At 36.5% G+C, this 13,505-nt stretch overlaps 1 protein-coding gene across 1 annotated transcript; it reads left to right on the top strand.

Moving 5' to 3' along the window:
• Window positions 1-225: 225 nt before the first annotated feature.
• LOC147869606 (SCY1-like protein 2 A) lies at window positions 226-12,963 on the top strand. Its single transcript, XM_087331201.1, has 15 exons — window positions 226-561; window positions 2,451-2,807; window positions 4,096-4,200; window positions 4,671-4,784; window positions 5,850-6,029; window positions 7,555-7,681; window positions 8,536-8,597; window positions 9,042-9,128; window positions 9,217-9,303; window positions 9,382-9,495; window positions 9,579-9,707; window positions 9,797-9,859; window positions 10,999-11,160; window positions 11,299-11,417; window positions 11,709-12,963. Exons 1-15 carry the CDS (start codon window positions 430-432, stop codon window positions 12,523-12,525), a joined length of 2,655 nt encoding a protein of 884 aa, XP_087187327.1. The 5' UTR covers window positions 226-429; the 3' UTR covers window positions 12,526-12,963.
• The last annotated feature ends 542 nt before the right edge of the window (window positions 12,964-13,505 follow it).

Here is a 13,505-nt window from a genome sequence, read left to right as displayed (position 1 = left end):
GTGCTCTTCACGTCAGGTGTCACCAGAAGGGGGGTGGACATGATGCTTGGCGCCCCGAGGATTACTCTTGCCAAAGTAGCCCCCACTATCGAGGAATCCCTCCACTCCAATCCTAGCATATGGCTTGGTAGAGTATCTTGGTGTAAATAGAAAAAACATAAATATAGAATAAACGGAATACATGAGCACAAAAACACAAAAATACAGAAGAAATTATAATCTTTGTTTCTTGCATAAACTCTCTCCCCCTCTCTCTCCCTCCCTCTCCCTCCGTCGTTGTTTTGTCTGCGGTTTCCGATCTAGATCTCTCAGCGAATGGAGTGACAGCGGATCGATCTTCGTATCGCAATGAGTTCCTCTATCCATGAACAGATCTGCCACATTTGACAAGCGAAGAAAAGAAAGAGGAAGAAAAAGCTCACGTCCTCCATGGCTCTCAACATGAAGAGCTTAACACAGGCTCTCGCCAAGACAGCTGCGGTGATCGAACAAACAGTTCAAAGCACAGTCCACGAAGTCACAGGACCCAAGGCACTTCAAGATTATGAGCTCCAAGAACAGGTAAGGTCAAAATTATGTATTTTATAAACGTTTATGGTTTGGGCCAGGGTGAGTTTTTTTATTATCGAATTTAGGATTGGAGGAAGGTATCTTATATAATTCAAGGTTAAGTTCTATCATAAGCATTTGAGATTAAGGTTAGGGCTAGGTATGTTTTAAGCATTTCGGATTAGGCTCAGGTTTAAATTAGAGTTGGGATTATGGTTATTCTAACCAACGGATAAACGTGTTTAATCAACTTAATTTATGTAGAAGTCTGATTTTTGTCGCTGGATTCACACTCATCCATAATAAACACGATTAATTAATCTAGTACAAGTAGAAAACTAGCTTTTTATGGTTGGATTCACACTCACTTCTAGTAAACATTCATAAATTAATATAATTCACGTAGAAGGTTAGATTTTTATGGCTCGATTCACACTCACATGCATGCAAGGCTGGTGTTAAGTCTGGATTTGCACTCATCCAGAATGCCTTATATTCAACAAATGCCTTATTAGCGGGGCACGTTTGAACTTCAAAGTGAGTGAAAGTTGATTTAAATAAACCTAATGAAAGTGTCCACAAATGTACATATTATAATCAGTCAAGTACTGGGCTATTGGTGTTGTCTGGCCAGTCAAGTCCTGCCATTCAGCAATATCCACCTAGTAGATAACTCACGTGGAGTTGGAATTTATATTGGGTGGAAGCTGGTCTGAATAAATATAAATATATATTTTTACCAAATGTCTATTATGTTGGATTAGTTAGCACAAATGAACTGTGGTTGCCAAATTGCTCCACCCCTTGTGCTGAATCCAACCCAAGTCACTACCCAACTGTTCACTCCCCTGAGTGTGAGAAGGGTGCATTCCATACCATGACAAGAGGCATGATATCTCATGTACCTGGGTTCCATTGTGTGAAACACGAATTATTGATCACGCTGCTGTTGTCATTAATGTCTCCTGGGTTTCCTGTGTGCAAAACACAAATGATTGATCAAGGTGTGACTACCATTAACATTAACTTCTGAGCTGAAGCCCATTATACAATTACAGACATGTACGCATCCCATACTACATCCGCTGGCATTTAAGTGTACTTCAATGCAGATGATTGATCAAGGTTATTATTATCATGAATATTATCCCCTATTCCAGGTTGCATCATGGCTGCATCCAAACTCTGTACAAATAATCATTCTTTTTTTCTTACGATTCCTAATATATCCTTCTGCGCTTTCTCTGGTGAGGTTTCCTCTTTATTCTGCTGTGTTTTTCTATGATACCTCTAAGCGCCCACTACTATCTGCCTGTTCTACGGCTGCTTCTCTCAACTATCTATCCCAGCCCCATTATGGCAACCTAGTAGATGATGCATTTATACTGGACTTGCTTCATTGTAGAGAGTCATGAATATGGATTTGATAGTGATGGTTGCAGAGCAATAGATGGGAGTTATTTGGACGTTATAATAGCTGAAATATGGCTCCTTGACTAATATTATGTTTCCAGAATTTCATTTGGAGTGTCAATATTAAGAATTAATTTGAGCTATTTATAATATATATATTTTTGATTAAGTTTGGAATTTTTTTGAACTTGTTTGATTACCTGCAAAATCTAAGGAGGTCTATTTCCTGACCTTAGCCATCTGAACTTCAGCTGACATAAGATAAGAAGTAACAAACTATCGTCTAAATTTGTTGAGATTATATATTACCAGACATCTCACTATTTGAAGTTTTTATTTTAAAAATTGGATGTATCTGAACCTTCAATTTCATAACGTAAATGTGATTCTGAATAGTACAAGTGCATATTATGCTTGCGATCAACCTATATGATTAATCTTACCTTCATGAATTTCTAATCTCTCAGTTATGTATATGCTCATAACAGGTAGGGTCTGGAGGCCCTGGTCTGGTGTGGAAACTCTATGCAGCTAAGCATAGGAACAGATCGGCTGCACATAACCAAGATGTTTGCGTTTGGTTTCTTGACAAGAAATCATTGACAGAGATGAGGCAGAGGGCAGGACTCTCAAAAGCTGCCGAAGATTCTTTTCTGGATATTATTAGGGCTGATATTATGCAGATGGTGAAGTTGAGGCATCCAGGAGTCATACATGTTGTGCAGGGACTTGAAGAGAATAAAGCAGCGATGACAGTGGTCACAGAGCCAATCTTTGCTTCTGTCGCAAATGTTCTTGGCCATCTTGATAACATTGCCAACTATCCCAAAGGTCTCAAGGGCTTGGTAAGTGATTCAAGGTTAAATATTGATAATAGAAAGTTTTGTGCTGCTTGCATGTGCTTGTTTTTGTTTTCATTTCTTTATCCCTTGTTTCCCTTGTTTTTGAGAGTTTCTAGCTAGCAATGCTTTGTAATCTTTTGGAACTTTGGGAGCCTTAAAAAACTTTTCGTATCTCCCTAAACTCCCTGTGAAGCAATGCTTAAGTGTGAGATTGCGATTGTATCTTTTTAGGTCTATTGGAATATGCTGACTAAATATTGATATAATTTCCAAATTGTTGTTTTTTTGTTAGTGAGAATGTTTTGACATCTGAATGTCTCCAATTCCGTATATTTTTAACTTTCATATAATTTAAAAAGCCTGCGTATTAGGATATCTCTTATATATATTCTCATACTCTTTAAACAGAAAAGGCTATATATATTCCCAATATTAGAGCAAAGCATATATATATATATATATATATATATATATACATATGACTCGAAAATGGAAAGAAAAACAGAAACAAAGATCTATTTTTTCCTTCCAACCAATCCCTGTGACAAGAGAATGGTGACTATCCTTGACTACTCTTCATTCATAGTAGGATCTAAATTCCCTTTAGATTCTTAGGGCAAATAAAAGTGTTAGAGATGTAAAGCAAAATAATGGCATCATATGATGTTCTTATTTGACAACAACCATCCTGTCTTTTATTCATGTATGGCAAAAATACATGAAGGTTTGAAAGCTTGTTTTTCTGCCATTGTGCAAATCATCTTTGCATCAGTTAGATCATTCACCCCCTGGCTTTTGGTGCCATGTATCTTGACAATGTAAACAAAGGATAAGCTATACTTTTTGATGGCGTCATTGCCCTTACCTGTAATATTTTCCGTCATTTTTTTTATAGGTGCAGCACTCACCAACTGTGATCATGTGAGTCTTTATTACTGGAGTAGAGTGCTTAGATTGAGTTCCCAAATAATCACAAGACACAATTGCAAGAGAAGTATAATAATGAGAAATGGGGGAAAAAGGAAAAGTCGAGAGAAATTTAGAATGTCGTGTAATAGATGGAAATGTTACAAGAGAGACAAAAGTGTAGTAATATATTGTAGTATTTTTGTATGCAACTTCCATATATTTTGGTTAGAGTTTCTGGTTTTACAAAATATATATAGTTTATTGATAATTTTTGCTGGAGTTTTTATCCTAATTAATCAACTCGATTTTTTTTGGTTCTATGAGTGACATGCCATATATTTTACTGAAATGTATACTGAGTGTTTGAGTTGTTTTCACGCAGGAATTAGGACAACTCGAAATAAAGCATGGGCTTTTACAACTGGCAGAGACATTCAGCTTTCTGCATAATAATGCACGCCTTATTCATCGTGCTTTATCTCCCGAGGTAGGTGTAACTGCAACCTGCTGACATTGCTGAAACTTCTGCCTTAGATTTGTGCTAAAGGTCTGATACACTGCATTACTATAACTTAATCCAAACTTTTCCATGTGCAGGTTTTAGTTTTTTTTTGAGATAGAAATACTAGTAGGCCAAGCCTTCCTCCTATTATTTTCTATCTTGAGGACCTATTATCTTTGTTATTATAGGCATTTTTGGGAAGGGTAGAAAACATAATGTGATGCTATAAAGAATTTGAATGTGCTTGCTTAGTATAATCATAAGCTATTGTTTCCCAACCTTGGAGTGACATTTTTTTGCAATTTGGTCTGTAGGCAATATGGAGGTCTCATAACATTTTTAAGATACATAAATTCACATTCGCCAGCAAGCTGTTCAGAATTTTGTTTTGTTGCATGAGAAATATATATTTTGAAATGATTTTACTAAAATACACATTCCTATTTTGTATGCAGACAATTTGTATAACATCCTCTGGTGCATGGAAACTTGGTGGTTTTGGTTTCTCTATAATTTTGGATCAAAATGCTGTGGATTCACAGAGCACTGGACCAGCATTTCATTACCCAGTGAGAAACAAGTCTTTTCATGAGTATTTATTATTGAGCAAAATGAAATGTTCATTGCACTTTGTTTGCTGACGTGTATGTATATCTTATAGTAATTGGTGTATGTGTGCTTTGGATTTCTATTTCTATAAAGAGACCAAAATAGTGATTACGCAACTCAAAAGTGGGACATGAATGAAAGGACTCTGTTATTCTCCTCATGATTACCCGTGTCTTCAGGTGGAGGTAGAAATCTGAGAAAAAAGCAATGTGAGGGTTTTTGTTTGTCATTTTCAAGGTGATCTCTGTTGTTGACACATCAAAGTTGCAGAAATTACTGCTGTGTTGCTCATACATTAGAGGCAGCCCCAGACAAACTGTTTGTAATGTTGCTAGCTACTGCTCTGTGCCTATGGTAGATGGATCATCAATATAATCCCATTCACCCATATCTGCCGAAATGACACATTGATTGGCCCCCATAGATCCTACTGCTCTTTGTCAATGGCAGATGCATCCGCACCATCATCGTATTTCCATCTGCCTCTAATTGCTGAAGCAACACATTCTATTGTTGCTATATGCTATTGCTGACATCTTTACAGTAGCTGATCCAGAGACCTTCAAAAGTCCTGAGCTACATAGAGATAACGATAGATGTGTACTTTGTTAGAGCATCATGGGCTCAGTATGATGCCCAACTATGCAATTTGAGCAAATAATCTGGGCTCGCAATTCTCACTATGCAAATTGGTCTGTATTTTGCGAAGTTGCTTATCTCTTCTCTGGAGACAGATGTGCAGACATTATACGGTAGATGCTATCATATGTAGAAGATATAGTTTAGATCCTCAATAGACATTTTGTAAATGTTGTTTGTCTATAGACAGATATGGCCTTCCTAGATATTAATAAAATCTTTCTTTTATGTAAAATTTTCATATTAATATATTGTTTCTTATTTGATATATGTAAAAGGGAAGATATACTGATGAGTTGTTTTGCTCATTCTGAGGCAGCATCTATAGTCTGGCTCCTGAACTTGAATGATTCTATTTTGATAACCGATTTTTGAAATGTTGGCAGGAATATGATTCAGATGATTTGCTCCTGCCGTTGCAGCCCTCTCTGAATTATGTAGCTCCAGAGCTGACGAGAAGTGGCACTTTTGCTCGAACATCTGTAGATATCTTTAGTCTCGGATGCATTGCTTATCATTTACTGGCTAGACAGCCATTAATCGATGCCAAAAATAACTTGAGAACCGTAAGTATTGATTGCTGATTAACTGTAGAAGCCAATGTTTCTTTTGAGTTGTACTCTTGAAAATGTCATACATATGTTGGTTAAGATTTATGAAAAGAGTTTGATAATGACCAAAGCAAAATGCCATAGCATTTTTGCTACTTTGCAATTAATCAAATCTTAATAAAGTACTTATCCGGAAACAATGGAGCCAAATCTTAATAAAGCACTTATCAGCATTCAAAGTGCAAATAAGGAGAGTTGAAACTTTGCTGAGTCTCTGTAAGAGAAGTATATTTCATCCTGCCATGACCTGTTTTATTCTTCCTGGGTGTGTCCAAGGTGCTCCTTTGCAGTGTCAAACTGCAATGTATAGCTCTGATTCTATTGTCCCACAGGCCACAAATTCCTATCCGGTGGCCTTCTTGTTGATAACAAGGCAATTATACTGGTAGCCTGTCTCCTTGCCTGCCTTGCATTCTTCAATGATTCATGGCATACATTGTTTTCTATGGTCAACGGAAGCTTCATCAGGCCATCATTAAGGAAAATATGAGGGCCATGCAAGCCTCGTAGTATGATTTGCTTTTTGAGGAGGCAATTCTTCCTAGTTTATTTGGAAATTGCAAGATGTGAATGCAGTTGGTTTTTCCTTGCTACACCTGAGCATGGTACATAGTGTTTTTCTGGTTCAGTGTGGAATTTGGTGACTTGGGGGGGCCCATGATTTGCACATTAGGTCGCCTTGCATGCCCCATCTGCTCTCCTTCAAGCTTACTCTGCACATATCCAATTTCTTGTTGTTGTACCTTTTGTTTTTTGCAGCTCCTTTTCTTTGATTTCCATTCTTACTTCCTTCATTTACTGTTTTAGCCTGACCTCTCTATAGATCAGCTTTGATATTGTCTAGATTCTTGAATTCCACTTCTTTGGCTTGGATAAGTTCTACGTACTTCTTCTTTAACTACCACCCACTCTTTCTTCAACTCAGCTTTGGTTTTCTTGATTTAGGGTTAAGTTCACTCGTTTTGTACTCTGGTGATATTCGCCTTCATTGCTTCATATTCAAATTGAATGTATTTGTTATCTTCTTCAGGAATAGAGATTCAACTTTGTGTTAGGCACTAATTACTGTATTGGAGTTCTTCTTGTTTGAGTTTATCAAATCACACTGTGTTTTCTCAAGTTTGTTAAGTGTCCATCCACCTTCTCGAGGCTTTTCATGGGTTTGGTGGTCCTTGAGAGGGAGAGGGATGTGGTTACTTGTGCGTTATAGAAAGAAGAGAAAAAGAACCCAACAATGCAACCCTAAAATGCCTAAAATACAAGGAAAAGAAACATTAAAAAAATTAGATCAAGTAAGAAACCCAGCAATAGGGAAATATTGTCTTTCAAAGTCTGACGTTATGTAAACAAACAGTTTTGAGCATCTTCTTGTTAAATTCCATTGATAATGTTTTGTTTAAAGTGCCAAAGTCACTATTTAAATTTAAGTTGTGCTAATGCCCATAATTTAGGCTGAGATGCTGAATGTTATTGATGGCAGTATAACAACAAGGTCGCATATCTTAAGAACGAAAAATTTTCAGACATTCCTCCTGAGTTAGTACATGACTTACATAGCATGCTGAACATGGATGAGCTCTCACGCCCAAGTGCTTTGGATTTCACAGGTTTGTATGATTTCACAGGTTCAGAGATGCTTTATGCCGTCCTGAAGCATGCAGGATGTCAAAGCTGTCATTGTGTTTTTTGGTTTTGCATGAAATAACTATAGCAATTAAAAATATATTTTTGGCGAAGAATTGAACCACATGTATGGTTGGTTATACACACACATTTCAGGCAACTTGTGTACACGTGCTTATGTATGATCACTTCTTTTATATTGGTTTCGGCCCACTAATTATAATAATAACCCTATGAATATGGGCACACACACACACACACACACACACACACACACACACACACACACACACACACACACACACTGTCTCTCTGTCTCTCTCCCTCTCTCTCTCTTATCTATAGAAAAATTGGTATGTGTATGGTTTGCAACATCTCTTCAATAAATCCTATATTTAAAAGCATAGGTTTTAATGACCATAGAATGTTTATGAGGGTGATTGCTAATATAATGAATACTGTAATCTCTGAGGTTATAAATGTATTATATGCAATTGAACAAACTTTTATCAAAATAGCACAAAGGAAGGTGCTGAAGAACATTTTTATTTCATAAAATTTTATGTAGTAGCAATTAATATTTTAGTGAAAATTTTATGGGTCCATCCACATAACTATGGTTTATTATTAAAGAACTTTTAACTAGCACTATCACTAGGTATGGTGTCTGAATATTGAAACTCCGTAAAAGGATCAACCATGTGGGAGAGTATTAAAAAATGAACATGCTCCACCTCAATGCATTCATCATTTACATATGAAGTTGAATCTTAAAAAGTGTGTTTCAATTATTTCATTGACTCAGACCATTCTCCTACAATGCACATGTCTAATTCAGGTTCCTCCTTCTTTCGGGATGATACTAGATTACGAGCTATCAGATTCTTGGATCACATGCTGGTATATTTTATTTTACTGTTGATTGTCTATTGATGTGTGAATCCTACTTATAGAACTCACAGATAATATACAGGATATTTTACCACTTACTGCTTAAATAACTTTTACGATGCTATATAAATATGTTCTATCGATTTTCTCTTCACTACTTGGAGAAACGATATAAGGTTACTTAGTGGTTCATATACAAGTGATTGAGCTCGCACTGCATGTAATTCAGTTTGATTTGTTTTGATGATTGAGTTGTAAACTTCTGCACATATGTACCTTTGAATAGATCATTAGAGATGCTTACCTCATTTTCCTTCTATAAGACTAACTTAATTTTTTCATAACTAATCCATTGTTACATATAATTACATACACATGTGGAATATCATGTCAATTAATGTAGTGAGGGATTGATTGCATCGTATTGATTAATTGAACTTGCATTTCTTCAAGGAAAGAGATAACATGCAAAAATCAGATTTCCTGAAGGCATTATCAGGAATGTGGACTAGTTTTGATGCTCGTGTCCTGAGGTATAAGGTAAAGAGTTATCTTTAATGATGGACAAGATATTTTAATATAACTGTCTCATTTTATATTAATGATGTCTTATGCTTCTGCCATTTAGGTTTTGCCACCCCTGTGTGCAGAGCTGCGAAATGTTGTAATGCAACCAATGGTTCTACCTATGGTGCTTACTATTGCTGAATCACAGGTAAATTTGAACTTCTGGAGACTAATGCTAGAAATGCCAATGAGGCAAACCTATCTCTCACATGTATATTTTATGTAGGATAAGCCAGATTTTGAGTCCATGACATTTTCTGCACTTGCACCAGTTCTAGCTTCAGCAACTGGGGACAGTCTTTTGTTGCTAGTGAAGAATGCATCATTGTTCATAAATAAGGTAATTGTGATTCCTTATCAACCCCTTTCTTAATATCTGAGATTTCTTTTAAATTTTTATACTGTTATCACTTCTGAAAACAGGCGAACCCAGATCAACTTGAAACAGCTGTGGTTCCAATGCTTATTCGTGCTTATGATGATCCCGATGCACGGATGCAAGAAGAAGTACTCCGACGCACTTTACCTTTAGCCAAGCAACTTGATTTTCAGGTGTCTACTTAGGGAATTATTGGTACATTGGGTGTTTTTGTCCAATAATTTTCTAATAAAATTTTATTGTTTATGATTGTTATGTTTAGGTTGTGACTCAAACTATTTTACCCCGGCTCCATAATCTTGCACTGAAAACAACAGTGGCCGCGGTAATTAAGGCTTTTTTTATTCTGAGCTGTAACATATTGTAATTTTATACAAGCTGTCCTTATGAAGTTTTATGCATGAAATAGACAGATATACTATAATGTACACATGAGATGGAATACTATCTATTGGATGGGCCCAAAGCCATGGTTGGGTTTCTCTCAATTTTTTGACATGGATATGATGGCAGAAGCTACCAAATCATCAGCCAGAGAAAGATACATATTAACGTGTGGATAATAGGCATCTATACTGTCAAAATTGCTTATTCACGTGTGCACTACATTATATGGCCTGTTTGCTTGAAAAATAAAAACGGGTCTCTGATCCAATCAATTGCATTTGAGACAAAGGATGACTTTGGGTTGAACAGGTCACTCCTGAATTTTGGTTTTGACAGTAGACAAGGATTTTCTGTACTTGAAGGAAAACATTATCAGTTAACTTTGTTAGTGCCTGTCCACCATGTAATTTGACATTCTCAGTGTGTATGCAAAGTAGAAAAAGTGTATACTAGTGACTTCGTGGATTCCGAATCTATACCTCTGACGAGTATCTATTGCTAGCATTCCTTGGACCGCCCAGCTATTGGCAAATGCAGGGTTTATTGCCTCATGAAGCACTGGACAGTTTCCTGTAAAACATCATCAAAGCCAAATTAAAAAACGATCCGTCACTGATAATATGTTAAGGAAAGCCAGAAAGAAAACTCTTCAGTGAAGGAAACAACGAAAACCTGGCATTTACAAAATATGTGTAGATGGAGAGATCTCTAATTTAGCTTGCCAAATTTGAAGTCTTAGATTTCTGCAGTTACTGGATGTTTTTGGATCATCAATAAACACTAGATGTAACTTCAATCTTTAGTGAGCTTTCGAGATGATGTTAGCTCATGATATATTTCCAAGTGAAGGCATGCCATGCCAAGGGCCATCAGAGGTGAAGTAGCTTAGGCATAGCCTCTAGGGCCATGTTGCATGGGGTTCAAGTCTTCCATATAAGACACACTATACAAGACACACCCTTTTGTTCATCTGTCTATTGTACAGCACTCATGAAAAATAATTTGGACATTCGTTTTTGTTTTCATATACTGTATACATATTCATGGAGAATAATGAAAGGCTATCCATGTATTCAGGTGAGGGTGAATGCACTATTATGTCTCGGAGAATTGGTGCCTCGGCTTGATAAAGTCTTGATTGCTGAAATTCTTCAGACTCTAAGAAGATGCACAGCTGTGGATCATTCTGCACCAACCCTTATGTGCACTCTGAATGTAGCTGGTGTTGTCTACAAACAGGTAACTGTTTTTACTTATGCACTTAAAATATGAGGTTATAGGTACATATTGTTGGGGATTATTTTATAATTTTCTTACCAAAGCCAGAAAGCAAATAAAGATTCCAGAGATTGCTGATTTACTCATCTTTCTGTGTAGTATGGAGTCGAGTTTGCTGCTGAGCATCTGTTACCCCTTTTATCCCCATTACTCATTGCACAGCAGCTTAATCTGCAGCAGTTTTCGAAATACATGCTCTTCATTAAAGAGATTCTAAGGTGTGACTTATCTTGTGAACATTCAAATTGAAGAGATAGTTATTTATAAACACCAATAATGCTTCAATGTTTTAGATACCTTTTCCATGTAGATTCAATATCATCTGCACTGTTTGAAGCATATCAATTAAATAACAATAGAGCCAACTTATTCATAGCTCATTTTAGCATTGAAATTTTCATTTATTATCGTTCTCATTAATGATGGGATGTTTGTTTTTTCTTTATAATCATTTCTTCTTTCCCAATCATTCTTATCAGAAAATTTGCTTAAAATACTGTTTAAACTAGGAAAATTGAGGAGAAACGTGGTGTGGTACTGAATGAAGGAGATACTATCCCACCTATTGGGATCCAGCCAAAGGGATCAGATGGTGAACAAAATGGGATGGGATCATCTTCTGAAATTAAAGGGAATAGCACATGGGATAGTCAAACATGGAATTCGACGGTGAAAGGTGGTCCAGTATCGGTGAAAGCCTCTTGGGGTGCAGATGATTGGAGTTCAATTGCCAATAGTAGTACAGGATCTGTTATACCAACAAAGGAAAATCCTGCAGACAACGTGGTCCTCTCGAAGGGTGTGTCAATTTCTCATAGTGGAAGCAGCACAACTGTACCTAATACATTGTACCCAAGCTTTGAGTGGCCACCACCTACATCTCAGTCTTCAGTGAAATCACAATCTATCAACATTGCTTCTACCACAAATATGCTGACACCAAATATGGAAGATAAAAAAGGAGAATCTATAGATGCGTTTGATCCATTTGCAGATTGGCCTCCACGCTCCAGTGTGAGTGGTGGAATCAACATGGTGGGATCTAAATCAGCTAGTTTGAATCAGTTACCTGTATCTGGTCTGTCTATAATGAATGGGAGTGAAAAGAACACTAATCCAATTGGAGGTAGGAGGAATGAGATTGATATATCATCATTTTTCGCACCTCAAGGAACAACTCATTCTGAAGTTCAACCTAGAAAGCTTGCCCCTCCACCTACTGGTTTAGGTAAAGGTCGGGGTCGTAATCCCATACGGCCTATTCGATCTCCACAAACTAATTCTAATATGGGGTCCATAGACCCTCCTCTCATGGATCTTTTATGAAGACAATCTAGAGACAGCCCGTTTGAAGATTGGTTGAGATGTTGAAGGGGCTTGGTAGCTTTACAGGTGGTCACTTTCTTCTCATTGACACATCTGCTGATGAACTTGATCTTTTATTTTGCTGGAGGAGAGTATCTGTAGATAGTGATTGACTGAGTTCCATGAAATAGCCTACGAAAGCTGTTTTACATACTGCCATTCCTTTTGTAGCAATAGCAATTCTATTTCCAAGATATAATATACCAACCTCAAGGTGGTAAATCCATGTAAAATTAGAATCTCACTTTTGAGAATACATTCCCTGAAAGGTTTCTTTACTGCAATTATCTATTGAAGCTCTTTATTTATGTCATAAAGTAATCATATGGGCTACCTAATGGTAGTTTCTATGTAAAGCCGCTTGAAAGCTTCATGAATTTAATTCTTTATTTTGCTGAATTAGCTATCCTGTTGTCTTAGATAAATCCTTTGTTTATGAGCTTTTCTTTTTCTTTTGTTAATAGATTGTCATTTATTCTACTAGTTTGGTTCTTGTTTACTGTGGTGTAAATATCATTTTCTTTTTTCTGACCTAAGAGTCCCTAAATTTTCCATTGTTAAATTATTTGGGTTTGATTATTCATAGCTTACTAACATGCTAATGTTTCTGATTATACACAATCCTTGGGTTTAGGGTTTAGGGTTATTTCACCCACCGAAATGTCTAGTTGATATTTTATATCATTGGGTTATTTAATGCATATATTCTTTTTAGAATCATAAATTTGACCGATTTTAAGTGGTTCTCAAATTATCACTTCATGAAATGCTAAGATTAGCGCAGTACCCTTGCATTTTGGTGAATTGTAGGATTGGTTTGAAACAAGCATATCCTCTTGGTGAAGTTTGCTCAATTGAGTGATAGTACATAGTAAATTGTATTTCAGAGTGATTCTATATTTCAGACTAAATTGTTTGATTTTTTATTGTGTAAATTTTAT

The sequence above is a fragment of the Azolla caroliniana genome, unplaced genomic scaffold (genome assembly GCF_043228905.1).
Source record: "Azolla caroliniana isolate FFs.n. ecotype wild unplaced genomic scaffold, voAzoCaro1.0.p SCAF_1, whole genome shotgun sequence".
NCBI classification, from domain to species: domain Eukaryota; kingdom Viridiplantae; phylum Streptophyta; class Polypodiopsida; order Salviniales; family Salviniaceae; genus Azolla; species Azolla caroliniana.
This window is presented reverse-complemented; position numbering and strand designations above follow the sequence as displayed.